The 21489-nt window shown below is 46.9% G+C and overlaps 1 protein-coding gene across 1 annotated transcript; it reads left to right on the forward strand.

The window, feature by feature from the left end:
* Positions 1–428: 428 nt before the first annotated feature.
* On the forward strand, positions 429–17380 carry LOC119618123 (uncharacterized). Its single transcript, XM_073016022.1, has 5 exons — positions 429–1020; positions 5929–5987; positions 10211–10292; positions 14330–14456; positions 15625–17380. Exons 1-5 carry the CDS (start codon positions 634–636, stop codon positions 17283–17285), a joined length of 2316 nt encoding a protein of 771 aa, XP_072872123.1. The 5' UTR covers positions 429–633; the 3' UTR covers positions 17286–17380.
* Positions 17381–21489: the final 4109 nt, after the last annotated feature.

A 21489-nucleotide genomic window follows, 5' to 3' on the forward strand; every position in this document is an offset into this window, starting at 1 on the left:
AACCCCGTCTCTACTAAAAAACACAAAAAACTAGCCGGGCGAGGTGGCGGGCGCCTGTAGTCCCAGCTACTCGGGAGGCTGAGGCAGGAGAATGGCATAAACCCGGGAGGCGGAGCTTGCAGTGAGCTGAGATGTGGCCACTGCACTCCAGCCCGGGCGACAGAGCGAGACTCCGTCTCAAAAAAAAAAAAAAAAGAAAAGAAAAAGGAAAAACGTGAGAAAGAAAAGTAATAGATTTCTTCCACAAATGTGCTGGGACAAATAACGATATCCACACGGAATAGAATAATGTTGGATCCCTATGTCACACCATCAAAAATTTTATTTAAAAAAGTTTAAAAAGAGAGAGGGACAGGGAGAGAGAGGGAGACAAGGAAGGGGTCCCTGCGGGAGGTGGTGTTACTTTGTCGCCCAGGCTGGCCTGGACCCCAGAGCTCAGCGATCCTCCTGCCGCTACTTCCTGAGTAGCTGGGACCTCAGGCTCCTGCCTTCGCGCCCGCACCCATGCTGTGTTTAACCAGCAGGTGGTGACCTCACTCCTCCCTGGCCTGAGCACTCCGTCCCGCACCCCAAACGGTGGCTCTAGGGAAGACTCTGAAGCTGAGCACAGGACCGACCCTCCCTACCGTATGAATGGAGAATAGAAAGGAAGAGGATGTCTATTCTGTTCTGTGGGCCATCAGCATGAAATCGTGCATTCCGCCCAGGCAGGGCTTTGCATTTCACATTCTAGTTTGCATCCCCGTTCCAGACAATTCCAGGGCTTTTGAATCATGCTTCAGACTTCCTGGCCGCTCTCGCCTCCAAAACCCCAAAAACAGAGGCGCTGGGAGCCAGGATGTGAGACACACAGATCCGGTCACGGCTCTGCCCTCTGCAGGTTCTAAACTGCAAAGTCTCTCTGCTTCGCGCCCCGCCCACCACCTCGCGGGTCCCGCCCAGGCCTGGTTTCTGTCCTGCGCGCGCAGATTCTCGCAAACCTGGAAGCTGATCGCGTGGAGTGACGGTCACACCGCGGCGGTGAGTTTCGCTGTTTTGTATTAAGTCTGCGCTTCCCAGGTCCTCAGCGCTTCTGTCCCTGGGACCTAGGGTCCCCATAGATCTGGAAATTCTCGCCCATCTTCACCCAGAGCAAATTGAGACATCCCCGTGAGAGTCCGGAAGTCGCTTCCTTTTGGGTCTAAAGTCGCCCTGAGGCTGGTCCCATCCACAGTCTTTCTGCTGTAGGGCAATATATACATTTTCTATCGGGTAGTTTTTTTTGTTTTGTTTTGTTTTGTGTGTGTTTGTTTTGCTCAAAACCATTTTCAGACTCCTCCCGCCCCGCGCTTTTTAAAGTCCTCACCCGCGACGTGGATTCCCGCCTTGGACGCCTCCCAACCTTGCCCTTGTCGGTCCCTGAAGCACAGCGCCGCGGCCCCTGTCCCGGGGAGGCTGCGTCCTCTGTCTTGTCCTGGGATCCTGCAGATCCCACCCTTGTCAGGCAACCTCCCTCCTCGTGCCAGGCCCTGCTGTTCCCCAGGTCTCTCCTCCGCAGTCACCGCTTCTCCTGAACCCGCGTTGGGGAGCTGCCCGGGGCCTGTCCTGTGACACGGGGTGTTCTTGCCTGCTCAGTTCCAGCCCCTGGAAAATGCGCTCCTCCAGGATGCAGGTGTCTTACTCCAAACCCTCCTGCGATTGTGTGGGCCAAAGGGATCAGGAGACAGAGAGAGGGACTGAGAGAGCAGTAGAAAACCTGAGACAGAAAAGCAGAATGTTAAAGACCCATAACAGATGGCAAAGTAGAGGATGGTGAAGGATTTGCGAAGAGACAGCAAAAGTGAAAATAAAAAAGATAAGAAAGCAGGAGGAGAAAAGCAACTGGAGAAATGTAGAGAAAAGCTAGATGTACAGAGAGAGGAAGGACAGCAAGGTAGGGAGAAGGGCAGCAAAGAGGGAGGCTCATCAGAGTGAGGGAGAGGAGGAAGCATTTGGAGCCAGGGCAGACAGAGCAGAGTGGTGCTGGTGGCAAAAAGAACAGAGTGAGAACCACAGCAGGGAGGACACCTGGGGATCTGGAGTTCTAGAGAGTGGGGATGAGGGTATAACAGGCAAGAGGGAATGTAACAGGGAGAGCAGAGGAGGCGCAGAGATGGGAGAAGAGGTGGAAATATATGTGTTGCGGTAAAGTGAAGAATGGAGAGACCAATATGAGAGAAACAGAATTGTTTATTTTAGGTACACACCAGCTCAGTGGATTCATATCCAAAAAGCTGAGTATTGAACAAAGACAGAGTGGGGTTTTTACAAGCGGCCTTACAAAACAATTAATTATACAGTGACAGGTCATGTAATTGACAGCATAACATATCTTGTGACCTTGCATAGCCGGTGACCTTGTAGCTGCATCAAAAGAAAAACACGAACTGGCTAAATACATTTGTAAAACATCATAATGCTTAAGAAACCTGGAAAAAGAGTAACAGTAAAAGAATCTTTCACTCTCTTTTTTTTCTTCAACCTTGCTCTGGAATGTGGGGGTGTCTGGAGCCCATTCGTTTAGACTTGGTTATTCGGACAGTGTTATCCTGTAACCATCCTTGACCTGAGCTTGATAGGCAGAGGAAAACTCGTTCTTTTCTTTTTATTTTTAATCCTTGCCTTGCCATATTATGGGCCTTTGCTTTTACTTTTCTTGGAGTGAATAAATGCAGTACTTATTATTTGTAAATTTCTATCTCATATGTAGATACAAGATGATCAAAAGATTGGGGAAAAGAGCAGCAAGATGTTAAATAAGTTGCGAGGATGGAGCAGAAGAGGTGGAAGAGAAGGAATAGAGGGAAGAAGGGGATAAACAGCAGGAGAGGAGAGGGGTACAAAATGAAGAGCAGAATCCTGGGGAAAAATAAAACAGGAGCTAGAGAGAGAAGGGGAGAATGAGAGATATGTACAGAATTAGGGAAGGAAGCAAAGTAATGAAGAAAGAGAGGCTGGGTGCAGTGGTTCATGCCTGTAATCCCAGAACTTTAGAAGACTGAGGCAGGGGGATTGCTTGAGTCCAGGAGTTCTAGACCAGCCTGGACAACATAGTGAGACCCTTATCTCTGCCAAAAAAAAAAAACTTAATTTGGCATGATGGTGCGCACCTGTAATCCCAGCTACTCTAGAGACTGAGGGAGGAGAATCAGGAGCTCAGGAGGTCCAGGCTGCAGTGAGCCAAGATCATGCCGCTGCACTGCAGCCTGATCAACAGAGTGAGACCTGTCTCAAAAGAAAAGAAGGGGCGGGGGACTTTGGGATCAGATGAGTGCGTGAGTTTATTGGATATGATTAGTTGTGACATGTTGACTTCTGTGTATATAATCTAATAACTTAAAACTTGTTTAAATTATTAAAATGAGATTGAGAATTTTAAAACTTCTATCTGTAAGACATGTACATTCTGTAAATCTTGGCATCAGAGGTGAGCTTCCACTTGGAATCCCTATTCAGCCAGAGGGCAGTGACTTACTGAGTTGTGAGTCACTCTCTTCCCTTTTCCCAGGGTGGCGTAGGACGTGGGGCAGTGAAGTGGGACAAAAATCACTTTCTGTTATTACAAAATACTTTTAATTAATTAATATTTTGAGACAGGGTCTGGCTCTATCACCCAGGCTGGAGTGCAGTGGCATGATCTCCTCTAATGGCAGCCTTGGCCTCCTGGGGTCAAGCGATCCTCCTACCTCAGCCTCCTGAGTAGTTGGGACCACAGGCATTAGCCACCAAGTCCGGCTAGTTTTGTATTTAAAAAACAAAAGAAACAAACAAACAAAAACGGAATTTCAGGCTGGTCTGAAAATTCTGGGCTCAAAGGATCCTCCTGCTTTGGCCTCCCAAAGTACTGGGATTACAGGGTTGAGGCACCATGCCTGGCCTACATAGTTTTTTTTTTTTTTTTTTTTTTGGAGACAGAGTTTTACTCCTGTTGCTCAGGCTGGAGGGCAATGTTGCAATCTCAGCTTACTGCAACCTCTGCTTCCTGGGTTCAAGCGATTCTCCTGCCTTAGCCTCCTGAGTAGCTGGGATTACAGGCATGCACCATCACCCCGGGCCAATTTTGTATTTTTGGTAGAGACAGGGTTTCTCTGTGTTAGACAGGCTGGTCTCAAACTCCTGACCTCAGGTGATCTGATCACCTCTGCCTCCCAAAGTGCTGGGATTACAGGTGTGAGCCACTGCACCCAACCCATAGTACATTCTAAAATGGACATCAAAGCCGGGTGTGGCATCTCATGACTGTAATCCCAGCACTTTGGGAGACCGAGGTGAGGGAATCATCTAAGGTCAGGAGTTCAAGAGCAGCCTGGCCAACATGGTGAAATCCCGTGTCTATGAAAAATACAAAACTTAGCTGGGCATGGTGGCATGCACCTATCGTTCCAGCTGCTCGGGAGGATGAGGTACAGAATCGCTTGAACCTGGGAGGCAGAGGTTGTAGTGAGCCGAAATCATGCCACTGCACTGCAGCCTGGGCGGCAGAGTGAGTCTCCATCTCAGAAAAGCAGACAAAAAAATAAAATAAAAAACAAAAGGGACATCAAAAGTGCTTTTGTTCTCATGGTGTAATAGATTTCTTTTTTTTTCTTTCTAGTTCCTCATTGTTTAAATGTATAGATATATATATATTTTTGCAGTTGGAGTGTGAGAAAAATCTTAGTTTTAAGAATATCTTTTTAATACATAATCACTTCTGAAAGATGTCTTTGTGGCATCCTATAACCAGCTCACATCATTCCTTTCTGTACCTGTGTATATTTCAGTTATGTTCCCATTGACCTCAGAGTTGGTTAGCTTTTTTTTAAAAAACAATTTACGGCCGGGCGCGGTGGCTCAAGCCTGTAATCCCAGCACTTTGGGAGGCCGAGACGGGCGGATCACGAGGTCAGGAGATCGAGACCATCCTGGCTAACACGGTGAAACCCCGTCTCTACTAAAAATACAAAAAACTAGCCGGGCGAGGTGGCGGGTGCCTGTAATCCCAGCTACTCTGGAGGCTGAGGCAGGAGAATGGCGTAAACCCGGGAGGCGGAGCTTGCAGGGAGCTGAGATCTGGCCACTGCACTCCAGCCTGGGCGACACAGCGAGACTCCGTCTCAAAAAAAAATAAAATAAAAAATAAAAAATAAAAAACAATTTAAAAATAGTTTCGGTTTGAAATTAGTTGCATCTGGTTCAGATCGAGGTCTGCATGCTTTCTAGATTTTATTATTTATTGGAAACCTTCGGTACCTCATACAGAAGTTTTGATTGTTTCAGTGTGTACCCGGTAAAGACGTCGGGGACCTCTTACCTTAACATGAAAATGTAGTTTAACCAGTTAGTCTATTTTTCAGTTTTCTTTCCTTATGTCATTGTTAAAATTTTGAGTTGTAAGCTATTAAGTGCATGTTTCCCTCAAGGACATCTAGTGCATTTGGACAAATGTTGACAGATGGGTCAGACTGGCATGGAATGCTGTTCCAGAAGCACTCCTGTATTTTTTTTTTTTTTTTGACAGTTTCACTCTTGTTCCCCAGGCTGGAAGTGCAATGCTGCCATCTCAGCTTGCTGCAACTTTTGCCTCCGGGGTTCCAGCGATTCTCCTGCTTCAGCCTCCCGAGTAGCTGCGATTACAATTGCCTGCCACCATGCCTGGCTCATTTTTTGTATTTTTAGTAGAAACGAGGTTTCACCATGTTTACCAGGCTGGTGTCAAAATCCTGACCTCAGGTGATCCACCCACCTCGACCTCCCAAAGTGCTGGGATTACAGGCGTGAGCCACCGTGCCTGATCACCCACATATTCTTGATTAAAACAATTTGCTTATGTCTTAGTTCTACAGCGGACCTTCTTTCACTGTTTTCAAGGTCAATAGCTATATGTTCACACTTCTGCATTTTATGGATGTTACTGTGATTTTTTTTAAGGAAGAATTAAATGTTGGGAATCAGTGGCATCAGAACCACAAGAAGTTTCTTTGGCCCAGGTATGTGAAAGATGCTTCTCTAATTTTCAAGGACAGGGGTGATAAAGACCAACCCTCCCATTAGCCCTTCCAGGCCCCCATGTAAGAATTCAGACACACCTTCTCACTCATCTCAGACCTTCTCAGGGTAACTTGGTGAATATGTCCCTGCTCTGAGCCCAGTGAGCCTCCCTGCAGCTTGGAGATGACGGGCTAGACCAGAAAAGGTCAACCCGAGCGACGCTGACCCCTGAAATGATTGGCAAAATGGAGTGCGTGTCTTGGCGTGACTTTTCATCTGGGAGAGGGGAGTTCCCAGTTGTAACTAGAATTTTAAATGGGATGCAGTACCCTAAAAATGAAGAAAAGCAGAAGAATGTAAGAAACAGAAGTGTAGACTCAGACACAGAGACCATCTTCGGGGCCTTTGTCTGTATGAGGATATCACAGTGAAATCTAAAGCAGGTCGTGTCAGTCCCTGGCAGGGAACCCTCCACCGGCTTCCCGTGTTCCCCAAGACAAAAGCCCAACTCCTCACTGTGGCTCCACAGCCCTGTGTCCAGGGCCCCTGCCAGTGTCCAGCCTCCTCCTGGGAGCTTGCCCTCCTCTCCCGACTCCCTCTGCCCCGGTCACAGTTGTTGTTTTTTTTCTCAAACACCAAAACCTTTTCTATCTCAGGTCATTGTCCCTGCTCTTACCCTATGTCCCTAAATGATCACAGCACTGTCCCTTTTTCCTCCTTCAGGTCTAGGCTCAGAGCCATCTGTCATGCCCTCCCACCGCCATCTGAAGTTCCCTCTGCCTGTCATTCTCTATTACGTTACTCAGGTTTTATTATCTCTGCATGACTCATATCAGAAGTGCTTTTTTTTTTTTTAAGACAGACTCTCCCTTTATTGTCCAAACTGTGAGTGCAGTCTCGTGATCTTGGCTCACTGCAACCTCTGTCTCCTAGCTTCAAGTGATCCTTGTACCTCAGCCTCCCAAGTAACTGGGATTACAGGTGTGTGTCACCACACCCGGTTAATTTTTGTATTTGTATTTGTATTTTACTATATTTTATTTTTGAGTCTTACTCTGTCGCCCAGGCTGGAGTGTAGTGGTGCGATCTTGGCTCGCTACAACCTCCACCACCCGAGTTCAAGCAATTCTCCTGCCTCAGACTCCCGAGTAGCTAGGATTTCAGATGCCCACCAAGCCAGGCTACTTTTTATGTTTTTAGTAGAGACGTGGTTTCACGATGTTGGCCAGGCTGGTCTCGAACTCCTGACCTCAAGTGATCCACCAGCCTCAGCCTCCCAGAGTGCTAGGATTACAGGCATGAGCCCCCGCACCCAGCACAATTTTTGTATTTTTAGTAGAGATGGGGTTTCACCATATTTGCCTGGATAATCTCAAACTCTGACCTCAGGTGATCCACCTGCCTCGGTCTCCCAGTGTGCTGGGATTACAGACGGGAGTCACTGTGCCCGCCCAGAAACAGCCTTCTGTGTGGATTACTTTGTGTGTTGGGTCTCCCTTACTTGAAGGATACACATTTCCCATCTTGGCCACAGGACAACTGCAGCATCTACTCTAGGGTTGTGGTTTAGATGCTGAGGCGTCCTCAGGGAAGACTGAGGGGCTGGGGCAAGTGTGGGGATGGTCCCACATTTCGTCTGGAAATTTCCACTCTAATTGATCTGAACTTCCTGTGGCTATTTATTTCAGTCAAAATAAGAGGAGAAGGCCTCACTGAGGTCAGAAAAGTCCTACAGACCAGACCCTGTGTCCTCGGCCAGTCCCAAGGCATTCCCATTTTTGCCGTCTGTGTCACTGCCTCACTCCAGCTCCCGGGTCTTCCGTGCTCTGCACATCACCAGGGCCCAGTTTGGCCATCATGGGCAAGGGCTTTGCCACCAGCAGGTGATGTGCTTAGAGTCAGGGTCCTGGGTTCCCTTCAGGAAGAGTGGGGAGAAGATCAGGGTCCTGAAGGGCATGAAGGACACACCTCTACACAACTTGTTCTGTTCTGGAGGAGCTGGAGGTTCCATGGCTTCAGGAAAGATTCTTCCAAGAATCAAAGTGCAAACAGCACAGTGCACTGCAGCCTGAGGGCCACCTCCTCCTGCCAGGACAGCATACACACACACACACACAGAGTGTCACACACACACAGTCTCTCACACACACACACACACACACACACACACACACACACACAGTCCAAGGCAGCCGAGGAGTTGAGGGTCAAGTCAAGATGCTATAATGTAAATGTTGGACTGGGCGTGGTGGCTCACCCCTGTCATCCCAGTTACTTGGGAGGCCAAAGATTCACCCCAGTCAGCCTCCCAAATAGCTGGGACCACAGATGCACACCACCATACCTGGCTATTTTTTGTACTTTTCTTAGAGACGGGGTTTCACTGTGTTGCCCAGGTTGGTCTCAAACTCCTGGGCTCATATGATCTACCCACGTCAACCTCCCAAAGTGCTGGGATTACAGGGGTGAGTCACCACACCCAGCCCATCCTGCAAATTCCTAGAGAAAAAAGCCAATGCCAGTCTGTTGACCCTTCGAGGCCATCACACAGGAATGAGCCACACCTCCTTCCCACTCAACTCAGAGCTTCTCAGGATAACTTGGTGAAATGTCTCCTGCTCTGAACCTCAGTGGCAGCACCTGTAATATATGGGTGACAAATAAGACCAGAAAAGCTCAGTCAGAGTGACACTGGCCCCTGAAATGATTGACCAAATAGTTTGTGGCTTTTTCTATAGGAGAGGGTAATGCTCAGGTGTAATATGAATTTTAAATAAATTACTGTTCTCCAAAAATGTAAAAAACACAAGTACCAGAATGGAAAAAACAGGGAATTAGACTCAAATCATCTTGAACCTCTCCTTGTCTCTGTCCACACCCACTGCCCTTCCGTACCATGTCATTTCACAACTTTAACCCACCTACACGACTCCATATCCCCTGCAGGCCTCTCCCCTGAGCTCTACAATCCTGTGTCCCGTTGTCTCAGCTCTCTGCTGGGACATCAAACAGGCGTCTCCACATTCACATTTCCGTAGGTGATTTCCTAAACCCCCAAACACATTCCCCTGCAGTCCTATATGTCTCAGATGAGGGTGACTGTGTACTTCCAGGGACTTAGCCAAACTTGACAGCATGTATTTTAAATATGGGAAATGAATTCCATTATTTGTAAATGTTGTAATTTATAACGTAAAGAGAAAGTTGTGTGTATACATGAAAGGAGTGAGAAAATACATCATTTCCAAAATTCTTTTGAAGTGTGGGAGAAAAATATTTCAAGACCTCATCCCTATGGATCTGTGCTCCCAGGACCTCCCTGACCTCATCTCCTGTTGTGTCCTCCTGGCTCCCTCTGCTCCAGCCACACAGGTTTCTTTTATTTTTCTGGGGCTGAGGTTGCTCCTGTCTCAGGGCCTTCACCTGGGCTGTCCCTCTGCCTAGGACTCTCTGTCCCATCAGCTGCAAGTGACAAACAGCCTTTCTTCCCTAAGTCTTTGTTCTGACATCACTTTCTCTGTGGAAACCTTTGTGATGTCCCACAGCCCCCATTTGACATTGCAGCCCCACCTTCACCCCCACCTCTGGTCCATGTTGCCTGTTCTGTGTAATTCTTGTTGCTCCTTTACTGTTCACTGGATCCTGGTGGGAACAAGTCACCAAGGGGAGAGCAGAGCCAGAAGGTGGGGCTGTGCTGGGCTGGTGCCCTCTGAGTGGAACTCAACCCTGACTTTACATTGGGGTTCTCAGGCATTCTGCAAATACATCTTTTATGCTGTTCTGTCAAAGATTGCTATTATCATAGGATGGGACCCACCCTCAATAATACTTACAATGGCGCTGGTAAGTCTTATCTGTGTCTAGTATTGAACGTCAGGGCACTTTCCTCCATGTTGAGAGCTGAGATCAGCCTGTGATCCACAGGGAGGTGAGGGGGAGTGCGGTGCTTTACCCCTGTAATCCCAGCTCTTCGGGAGGCCGGGGTGGGCGGATCTCGAGGTCAGGAGACTGAGACTATCCTGGCCAACACAAAAATTAGCTGTGTGTGGTGGCACATGGCTGGAATCCCATCTAGTCAGGACACTGAGGCATGAGAATCCCTTGAACTGGGGAGGCAGAGATTGCAGTGAGATGAGATCATGTCACTGAACCCCATCATGGTGACAGAGCTGGACTCCATCTCAAAAAAAAAATTAAATATCATATTTTTTTTCTCACACAGGATTAATTTCCAAAGACTCAAGTTACATGAGGAAGCCACCAAGAAGAGCAACAAAAAGGATCCAGGGATGGCTCTTCCTCAGGTGAGTGATATTCCTCGGTGGATTCTGCTGTCTCTTTCCTTTCTGAAGTGCCAGGTATTGTAGTAGCCAGTCTTCTCTGATTCTGAAGCGTCCTCCTCACATGTTTACTCACACTCACCCAAGACTTTTCTCAGTCCCTCTCATCTTAAATTCCGTCTCCCTTTGTTGCCCAGGCTGGAGTTCACCGGAGCACTCTGGGCTCACTGTAAACTCCACCTCCCAGGTTCAAGAGATTCTCAGGCCTCAGCCTCCCAAGTAGCTGGGATTATAGGTGTCCACCACCACGTTGGGCTAATTTTGTATTTTTAATAGAGACAGGATTTCACCATACTGTCCAGGCTGGCCTCAAACTCCTGACTTCACATAATCTCCTTGACAGTTTTTCACAGTTACCAAGAATAACACACTGGCTGCCTGTGGGCATGGTGACTTCACTGCAGATATCTGGAGGTTTCCTACAAGTTGGGGTATTGAAAAGCTGATTGCAGGCCGGGCGCGGTGGCTCACGCCTGTAATCCCAGTGCTTTGGGAGGCTAAGGTGGGTGGATCACGAGGTCAGGAGATCGAGACCACCCTGGCTAACACGGTGAAACCCTGTCTCTACTAAAAATACAAAAAATTAGCCGGGCGTGGTGGTGGGCGCCTGTCATCCCAGCTTCTTGGGAGGCTGAGGCAGGAGAATGGTGTGAACCCAGGAACCAGAGCTTGCAGTGAGCCAAGATTGCGCCACCGCACTTTAGCCTGGGCGACAGAGCAAGACTCTGTCTCAAAAAAAAAAAAAAAAAAGAAAAGCCGATTGCTTCTTCTTGGAGTTGTCATTTCCTCTTTTAGATGTGGAAAGATTCCATCCCTACCCCAAGCTGCAGAGGTGCCCTCTCTGACTAAGAACATGGGAAATTTCCCACACATTAAACAAAGCTTACTACTGTGGTCTTATCACTATGATTCTTACCACCATGGTCTTACCACCGCAATTCTCCTGCCTCAGCCTCCCGAGTAGCTGGGATTACAGGTGTGCACCACCACACCTGGCTGATTGTTGTATTTTCAGTAGAGATGAAATTTCACCATGTTGGCCAGGCCGGTCTTGAACTCCTGACCTCAGGTGATTCCCACACCTGGGCCTCCCAAAGTGCTGGAATTACAGGTGTGAGCCACAACCTGGCCTGAGACTTTCATAATGTGTAGGATGGTGTCCTTGCTGGTGTCCTGTTAGTCTGTTTAGACTCCCTTCATTTTTCTTTATTCTTTGTTGTTGTTGTTTCTTTTCCTATTCACTACTTTTTTTTTTTTTTTTTTTTTGAGATGGAGTTTCACTCTGGTTGCTGAGGATGGAGTGCAAGGGCACGAACTCGGCTCATTGCAACCTCCGCTTTCACAGTTAAAGCAATTCTCCTGCCTTAGCCTTTCAAATAGCTGGGATTACAGACATGTACCACCATGGCCAGCTAATTTTGTATTTTTAGTAGAGACAGGCTTGAGCTACTGACCTCAGGTGATCCGTCTGCCTCGGCCTCCCAAAGTGCTGGGATTACAGGCATGAGCCACCAAGCCTGGCCTTTCCTTTTTTTTTTTTTTTCTTTTTTGAGACAGAGTTTTGCTCTTGTTGCCCAGGCTGGAGTGCAATGATGCAATCTCGGCTCACCGCAAACTCCACCTCCCTGGTTCAAATGATTCTCCTGCCTTAGCCTCCCAAGTAACTGGGATTACAGGAGAGCACCACCACACCCAGCTAATTTTGTATTTGTAGTAGAGATGGGGTTTCTCCATGTTGGTCAGGCTGGACTTGAATTCCTGACCTTGGGTGATCTGCCTGCCTCAGTGTCCCAAAGTGCTAGGATTACAGGCATGAGTCACCACACCTGGCCCACGCCTGGCCTTTTTTAAAAAATTATTTTATTATTTTCTTTTGAGACAGTCTCACTCTGTCATCCAGGCTGGAGTGCAGTGGGAAGCCCACCACTACACCTTGCTAATCTTTGTATTTTTAGGAGAGACAAAGTTTTATCATATTGGCCAGGCTGGTCTCCGAACTCCTAACCTCATGTGATCCACCCACCTCAGCCTCCCAAAGTCCTGGTGTGAGTCACCTTACCCATCCCCTCTTCACTAATTTTTAATTTACATAATGAATTCTGATTTGGATCCCATGTATTGAATTTTTCCGTTTAGTTACTATATTTTTAGCCCGAGAGCTTCTGTGTAGTTCTTCATAATTTCTGTATGTTGGTTGATGTTCTCATTTTCTTTATGCATTGCTTTCATGATTTCTTGAAGCTGTCTCTTAACTCAGTGAGCTTCATACTTTTTGGGGGGTGGGGGTGACAGGGTCTGACTGTGTCCCCCAGGCCAGAGTGCAGTGGTGCAATCTTGGTTCGCTTCAACCTCTGCTCTCTAGGCTCAAGCAATCCTCCCATCTCAGCCTGGTGAGTAGCTATGGATGTGTCCTCTCCAGGTTTTTCCTCATAATGTCTGGACTGAAGTTAATTTAAGTGTGTGTAGATGTGATTTTAAATGTGTCCTGGAGAGCATTAATGGAGAAGTCCATGATTTTTTTGAGACAGAGTCTCTCTCTGTCAATAGGCTGGTGTGAAGTGGCACTATCTCAGCTCACTGCGACCTCAGCCTCCGGAGTTCAAGTGATTCTCCTGCCTCAGCCTCCTGAGTAGCTGGGATTACAGGTGCATGCCACCACACCAAGCTAATTTTTGTATTTTTAATAGAGTTGGTGTTTCAGCATGGTGGCTCAGATGGTCTTAATCTCTTGACCTCGTGATCCACACGCCTCAGCCTCCAGAAGTGTTGGGATTGTAGGTGTGAACCACTATGCCCAGCCAAGCCCATGGTTTTTGTAGAAAACACATTATTTGCAGTATATATACACATATATTTTTATTTTGAGAAAGACTCGCTCTGTTGCCCTGGCTGCAGTGCAGTGCTGTGATCTCAGCTTACTGTAACCTCTGCCTCCAGAGTTCAAGCAATTCCCCCTGCCCCAGCTTCCCAAATAGCTGGGATTACAGGTGCCTTCCCCCACCATGCCCAGCTAATTTTTCTATTTTTAGTAGCTATAGGGTTTCATCATGTTGCCCAGGTTGGTCTCAAACTCCTGACCTTAAGTGATCCACCTACCTTGATATCCCAAAGTGACAGGGTTACAGGTGTGAGTCCCCATGCCTGGCCACATATATATATATATATTTTTTGTTTGTTTGTTTGTTTGTTTGTTTGTTTGAGATGGAGTCTCACTCTGCAGTCTAAGCTGAAGTGCAGTGCCACAGTCTCAGCTCACTGCAACCTTTGCCTCTGGAGCTCAAGCGATTCTCCTGCCTCAGCCTCCCAAATAGCTGGGACTAGAGGTGTGCACAACCACACCCAGTTAATTTTTTTGTATTTTTAGTAGAGACTTGGTTTCACCATGTTGCCCTGGGTGGTTTGAACTCCTGAGCTCAAGTTGATCCACCCACCTCAGCCTCCCAAACCGCTGGAATTTCAGGTGTGAGCCACCGCACCCCAGACACACACACACATACACACACACACACACACACACATACATATATATATATATTTCTTTTTTTTTTTTTTTTGAGACGGGGTCTCGCTCTGTCTCCCAGACTGGAGTGCAGTGGCGTGATCTCGGCTCACTGCAAGCTCCGTCTCCCAGGTTCATGCCATTCTCCTGCCTCAGCCTCCCGAGTAGCTGAGACTACAGGCGCCTGCCACCACGCCCGGCTAATTTTTTGTATTTTTAGTAGAGACAGGGTTTCACTGAGTTAGCCAGGATCCCAGACATATGTTTTTTATATTTTCCATAAAACTGAGACTTCCACAGTGAGTTAGATTTTAAAATCTATAATGGGAAAGTACAATAAAACACAACTGTACAGAAAAAACTGTTCAAAAATACCTTAGCGTGGATTTGTCAGAACACAGTCTTGGATCAAATCAATGCTTATTTTCTCTTTTCTCATTTTGTGTGATGATGACGACTCTGTCCTCCCTAATGTTTTGTGGAAATGTGTGTTTCATTTTAGGGACGCGTGACTTTCAGGGATGTGGCTATAGAATTCTCATTGGCGGAGTGGAAATGCCTGAACCCTGCGCAGAGGGCTTTATACAGGGAAGTGATGTTGGAGAACTACAGGAACCTGGAGTCTGTGGGTGAGGAAAATGTGTCTCCACACGTGAGGAATCTGTCTTTGTCTATCCTGGCTCTCCCTGATTTTGTATTCTCTTTTGTGATTTTGTGATACGTGCTTTTGATGTACATGTCATTGTTTTCTGCAGTGATGACCCTCCTATCTGTCATGGATAGCTTCTTAGAGACTCTCCTATGGAGTAGTTTTACATAAAAACAGAACACTTATTAACACTCTGACTAATACAATTGAATATCATCCTGCTCTAGGCAGAGATGTCCCTGGAAGCCCTGAGCGGAATTGTCAGCATGGCCCAGGATACGAGATAGAAAGCATGACACTGACACTGACTGACAAGTGTTTCCAGCTGTGGTTCTGGTTCTGTTTTGTTTTGTTTTGTTTTGAGACAGAGTCTCCCTCTGTTGCTCAGGCTGTAGTGCACTGTTGTGATCTCAGCTCATGACAACCTCCACCTCCTGCATTCAAGCAATTCTCATACCTCCGCCTCCCAACCTAACTGGAATTACAGATGCAAGCCACGATACCTTGCGAATTTTTGTATTTTTGTTAGAGATGGGGTATCACCTTGTTGACCAGGCTGGTCTCAAATTTCTGGTCTCAAGCAATCCGCCCACCTCAGCCTCCAGCCAAGTGATGGGATTACAAACCTGAGCCACTATGCTTGGCCTTTCATTCTGGTTTTTAAGGAGCATCACAGAAGCATCTCTCCCTGGTACTGTGACAGTGATCATCACATAAACTAATGATCATCTTCTCTAAGCAGCAGTCGCTGCTGTAGAAGTTCCTCCTAGGGAGGACATCATTCAGGCTCACTGTCTCATGTATATGAGGCTCTTGACTGAACTGTTTTTATTTGACATGGAATTTTGCTCTTGCTGCCCAGGCTGGAGTGCAATGATGTGATCTCTGCTCACTACAACCTCTGCCTCCCAGGTTTAAGAAATTCTCCTGCTTCAGCCTCCTGAGTAGCTGGGATTACAGGCACCCACTACCATACCTGGCTAATTTTTGTATTTTTAGTAGAGAGAGGGTGTTCTTAAACTTTGAAGATCGTATTTGGAAAGTTTAAAATAAGTATTGCTTTTTGTGTAATATTAACACATTTCAATATTAACCATTATTTACCATATGTACTTAATTGGAAACCTATTGGTTTTTATATTTTTTAGACAGCTCTTTTAAAACCATGATGGAGTACTCATCAACAGGGCAAGGCAATACAGAAGTGTTACACACTGGGATGTTGGAAAGACATGAAAGTCATCACATTGGAGATTTTTGCTTCCCAGAAATCAAGAAAGATATTCATGGCTTTGAGTTACAGTGGCAAGAAATTAAAAGAAAAGTCCATGAAGCACCCATGACAAAAATCAAAAAGTTGACAGGTAGTACAGACCGACATAATCAAAGACATGCTGGAAACAAGCCTATTAAAGATCAGCTTGGATCAAGCTTTCATTCACATCTGCCTGAACTGCACGTATTTCAGACTGTAGGGAAAATTGATAATCAAGTAGAGAAGTCTGTCAACAATGCTTCCTTGGTTTCAACATCGCAAAGAATTTCCAGTAGGCTTAAAACCCATATTTCTAATAGGTATGGGAAGAATTTTCTCCGTTCTTCATTATTCACACAAATACAGGAAGTACACATGAGAGAAAAACCTTTCCGATGTAATGAGTGTGGCAAAGCCTTTAATTATAGCTCACATTTAAGGAGACATCACATAACCCATTCAGGAGAGAAACAACATAAATGTGATGTATGTGGCAAAGTCTTTCATCAAAAGCAATACCTTGCATGGCACCATAGAGTCCATACTGGAGAAAAACCTTACAAGTGTAATGAGTGTTGCAAGACCTTCGGTCACAAGTCATCTCTTACACGCCATCATAGACTTCATACTGGAGAGAAACCTTACAAATGTAACGAGTGTGGTAAGACCTTCAGTCAGACATCATCCCTTGTAGGCCATCGTAGACGTCATACTGGAGAGAAACCTTACAAATGTGAAGAATGTGACAAAGTTTACAGCTGCAGATCACAACTTGAAACACATAGGCGAATTCATACAGGAGAGAAACCATACAAATGTAAGGTTTGTGACAAAGCTTTTAGGCATAATTCATGCCTTTCACGCCATAACAGAGTTCATACTGAAGAGAAACCTTACACATGCAATGAATGTGGCAAGGTTTTCCGGCGTGATTCATACCTTGCACAACATCAGAGAGTTCATACTGGAGAGAAACCTTACACATGTAATGAATGTGGTAAGGTTTTTAATCAAAAAGCACACCTTGCATGTCATTATCGACTTCATACTGGAGAGAAACCTTACAAGTGTCATGAGTGTGGCAAGACCTTCAGTCAGAAGTCATCCCTTGTAGGCCATCGTAGACTCCATACTGGAGAGAAACCTTACAACTGTCATGAGTGTGGCAAGACCTTTGCTCGAAATTCATCCCTTGTAATTCATAAGGCAATTCATACTGGAGAGAAACCTTACAAGTGTAATGAATGTGGCAAGGTTTTTAATCAACAGTCAAACCTTGCACAACATCAGAGAGTTCATACTGGAGAGAAACCTTACAAGTGTAATGAGTGCAGCAAGACCTTCCGTCATATGTCATCCTTTGTATGTCATCATAGACTTCATACTGGAGAAAAACCTTATAAGTACAATGAGTGTGGCAAAGCCTTTAGTGGGCAGTCATCACTTACTCATCATCAAACAATCCACAGTATAGGCAAACTTTACAAATGTAATGATTCTCACAAAGTTCTCAGTAATGCTACTATCATTTGCAAATCATTAGAGAATTCTTAATGAAGAGAGATCTTACAAGTGTAGTAAATGTGGCAGAGTTTTCAGACATCGTTCATAGCTTGGCGAACTCATACTGGAGAGAAACCTTACAGATGTCATGATTGTGGCAAGGTGTTCAGTCAAGCTTCATCTTATGCAAAACAAGAGAATTCATACAGGAGAGAAACCTCACAACTGTGATAATTGTGGCAAAGTCTTTTTTTTTTCTTTTTTTTCTTTTTGAGATGAAGTCTTACTCTTTCGCCCAGGCTGGGGTGCAGTGGCACAATCTCAGTTCACTGCAACCTCCGCCTCCCAGGTTCATACGATTCTCCTTCCTAGCCTCCCGAGAAGCTGGGACTGCAAGCATGCTCCACTAAGCCTGGCTAATTTTTGTTTTTAGTGGAGACAGGGTTTCACCATGTTGGCCTGGCTGCTCTCAACTCTTGACCTTGTGATCTGCCCACTTTGGCCTCCCAAAGTGCTGGGATTACAGGCATGAGCCACCGCGCCCAATGTGGCAAAGTCTTTACATTCACACCACATTAGACATCAGAGAATCTATACTGGACAGAAATCTTACAAATGTCATAGGTGAGGCAAGGTCTTTAGTCTGAGGTCTCTCCTTGCGGAACAGCAGAAAATTCATTTTTGAGATAATTGCAGTGGTGTGATCTTGGCTCACTGCAAGCTCCGCCTCCCGGGTTCACGCCATTCTCCAGCCTCAGCCTCCCAGGTAGCTGGAACTATGAGGCCCGCCACCACGCCCGGCTAATTTTTTGTATTTTTAGTAGAGACAGGGTTTCACCGTGTTAGCCAGGATGGTCTCGATCTTCTGACCTCGTGATCTGCCCGCCTCGGCTTCCTAAAGTGCTGGAATTAAAGGCACGAGCCACCGCGCCCAGCCATCAGTGTATTTCTTGAATGTATTTGATTGATGTCTAATGCCTCCCTAAAGAGTCTAAGAACAAGCTGTTCCCCATTACCTTGGACACATGTTCTCAGGACCTCCTGAGGGTTGTGTCACAGGCCATGGTCATTCATATTTAGCTCAGAATAAATCTCTAAAGATATTTTACAGAGTTTGACTCTTTTCCATGATAAGAATAACTCATTTTAAGTGCAGCATGAAATAACAAATGTAAGGAACACCTGGGCAGTTTATATGCACTGTTTAAATGTCAGTGCTTTATTTATTTATTTATTTATTTATTTATTTATTACTTTTTTTCTTGTTGACATGGAGGAGGGAGCTCTGGGGTAGAGGGTCTTACTTTATCACCCAGGTTGGCCTGGACCTCCGGGCTCTGCGATCCTCCTGCTGCTTCCTGAGAAGCTGGGACCCCAGACTCCCGCCACCCCGCCTGTATCCCTGCTGCGCCTGTATCCCTGCTGCGTTTAAGCAGCAGGTGGTGACCTCACTCCTCCCTGGCCTGAGCCCTCCCCTTTGCCTCCCATGGGGGTGGCCCTAGGGAAGTCTCAGGAGCTGAGCACAGGGTGGACTCTCCCACTCCAGTGAATGGAGAATTGAAAGGGAGAGGATTTCTATTCTGTCCTGTGGACCATCAACATGAAGTTGTAGGTTTCGCTCAGGCAGGGCTTTGCATTTCGCATTCTACTTTGCACTCCTGCCCTAGACAGCTTCGAGACTTTGGAATTAAATTGCTAAAATTAATTTCATTAGCAAGAAACTTTCCTGTGTCCAATAACTGCTCCACGTCGACTTCTCAGGGAGGTACTATTTCCCTGACTGCTGAGCTGCTCCAGCCTCACTGCTGGGTTTCGCCTCCAAAACCCGGAAAACAGAGGCGCCGAGAGCGAGAGGGAGGGAAGCTCCCCCTCCTTCCCGCCCCCGCAGACCCCTCACAGTCCAGGACTCTTGTCCCTCGCGCCCCGCCCCGGCCTCGCTCAGGCCGAGTCCACCTCTTCGAGTCCGTTCCCGGCCTCACCGAGGCCCCGCCCACCTCCTGGGTGTCCCGCCCAGGCCTGGCTTCTGTCCTTTTCTGATTGGTACAGACCCGGAAGCAGATAGCGTGTACTGAAGGTTGCGCCACGGTAGGTGCGCTTCCCAGTTCTCTGGTGCTGCTGTACCGGGGACATGGGGTCCCCACAGACCTGGAAATTTCAGCCCCTCTTTCTCAACCCAGAGCAAATTGAGACATCCGGCTGAGAGTCCGTGAGTGGCTTCCTTTTGAGTTTAAAGTCGGCCTGACGCCAGTCCCGTCCCCGGTCTTTCTGCAGTGGGATTGTGCAGCCACCTCTTGTCGCGAAACTTTCCTTCACAAAACACTTCCCGATCCGTCCTCCCACCTCGCGCTGTTTCAAGTCCTCACCCGCGAGCTGGATTCTCGCCCTGGGCGCCTCTTAGCCTCGCTGTTACGTCGGCCTCTGGAGCGCAGCGCCGCAGCCCCAGGCCCCTGGAGGCCGAGTCCTCTGCCTGATCCTGGGATCTTGCAGACCCCACCCCTGACCGAAGGCGCCGTCGCCCCCCACCTCCCTCCTCCTGCCGGGCCCAGCTTCTCCCCATTTCCAATCCCTGGAAAACATGCTGTTCTTGGAGGCAGCCCTCTTCTCCATCCTCTTATTCCATGAGGAAAGCACTCCAGAGCGGGGAGTGGGTCTGAGCGAGCATCTCCAGGGCCCCGTTTACAAAGTTTTGCGGGGTTAAAGTATTTCTTTTGAGGTCCCTATGGGCTATTCCTTATCTGGATGGAGGATTTGGCCTTTGGCCAGTGAAATGCTGAGGTGAATGGGCCCGAGGCCAGAGCAGCTGGGTGCCCTATGCAGATGAAGGTATGGCCGGCGCTTGAAACTTCCACCTCCTGGGTTCAAGCAATTCTTCTGCCTCAGCCTCCTGAGTAGCTGGAATTACAGGCATGTGACACCACAACCAACTAATTTTTGTATTTTTAGTAGAGATGGGGTTTCACCATCTGGGTCTGGCTAGTCTTGAACTCCTGACCTTGTGATCCACCCGCCTCAGCCTCCCAAAGTGCTGGGATTACAGACGTGCACTACCATGCCCAGCCTAATTATTATTAAATATATATTGTTATATTTAAACATCACATGATATATATATTTGTTTTGTGGTAACACTCCAAGCAAAGCTGCAGCTTAGGCCCTTGGCCATAAGGCATTTCCTTTCCCTGTCACGTCCTCCACCCTCCTTCCAACCTCACTGGGGAGCCGCTACCGTCAGTTCCGTGTTAGGTGTCAGAGCAAGCCTTGTACACATGTATTTCTGCATCGTTATGAGACTTCAGGAAAAATTCTGCAGTAAATTAAAATTTTTTTATATTTATTTTTTTACTTTAGGTTTGGGGCTACCTGTGAATGAATGCGGTTTGTTATACAGATTATTTCATCATTTAGATATTAAACGCAGTACCCAATAGTTATTTTTTATTTACTTATTTTTTTGAGACAGAGTTTGGCTCTTCTTGCCCAGGCTGGAGTATAATGGCATGATCTCTGCTCAGTGCAACCTCCGCCCCCTGGGTTCAAATGATTCTTCTGTCTCAGCCTTCTGAGTAGCTGGGATTACAGGTGTCCACCAGGACATGTGGCTAATTTTTTGCATTTTTAGTAGAGGCAGGGTTTCACCATGTTGGCCAGGCTGGTCTTGAAGTCCTGACCTCATGTGATCCACCTGCCTCGGCCTCTCAAAGTGCTGGGATTAGAGCAATGTATCCCCTTACCTAGCTGAATTTTAGTTTCTGATCTTTCACTGTGGCCCTTGTCATCTCTGAAAACATCACTTATGCTCTGTCTCATCTGGATACTGAATGTCACTTGGTGTGTCAATAAAATATTCTAACATTGCTTTTTTTGTTTTGTTTTCTTTTTGGAGACAGAGTCTTGCTCTGTTGCTCAGGTTGGAGTGCAGTGGCTTGAACTCACCCCACTACAACTTTTGCCTCCCGGTGTCAAGCAGTTCTCCTACCTTAGCCTTCCCAGTAGCTGGGACCACAGGCTCACATTGTTACACCTGGCCAATTTTTTTGTATCTTAGTAGAGATGGGGTTTCACCATGTTGTCCAGGCTGGTTTTGAACTCCTGAGCTCAGGCAATCTGCTTGCCTTGGTCTCGAACTGCTAGAATTACAGGTGTGAGCCACCATGACTGGCCACTACCATTTCCATAACGGGAACCCTGCATTGATTTTTTGTTTGTGTCTTTATTGTATTATCCACAAACATAAGAAATTCATACTGAGAGGGTA

This window comes from Chlorocebus sabaeus, chromosome 6 (genome assembly GCF_047675955.1).
Source record: "Chlorocebus sabaeus isolate Y175 chromosome 6, mChlSab1.0.hap1, whole genome shotgun sequence".
Classification (NCBI taxonomy): Eukaryota; Metazoa; Chordata; class Mammalia; order Primates; family Cercopithecidae; genus Chlorocebus; species Chlorocebus sabaeus.

Bases quoted from the DNA above. Each gene is read 5' to 3' on its own strand.
- LOC119618123 (XM_073016022.1), top strand. From the start codon at position 634: ATGGAGAATAGAAAGGAAGAGGATGTCTATTCTGTTCTGTGGGCCATC. The intron at 5,988-10,210 runs GTATGTGAAAGA...TTTCTCACACAG, and splicing joins AAGAAGTTTCTTTGGCCCAG to GATTAATTTCCAAAGACTCA. The intron at 14,457-15,624 runs GTGAGGAAAATG...TATATTTTTTAG, and splicing joins CAGGAACCTGGAGTCTGTGG to ACAGCTCTTTTAAAACCATG.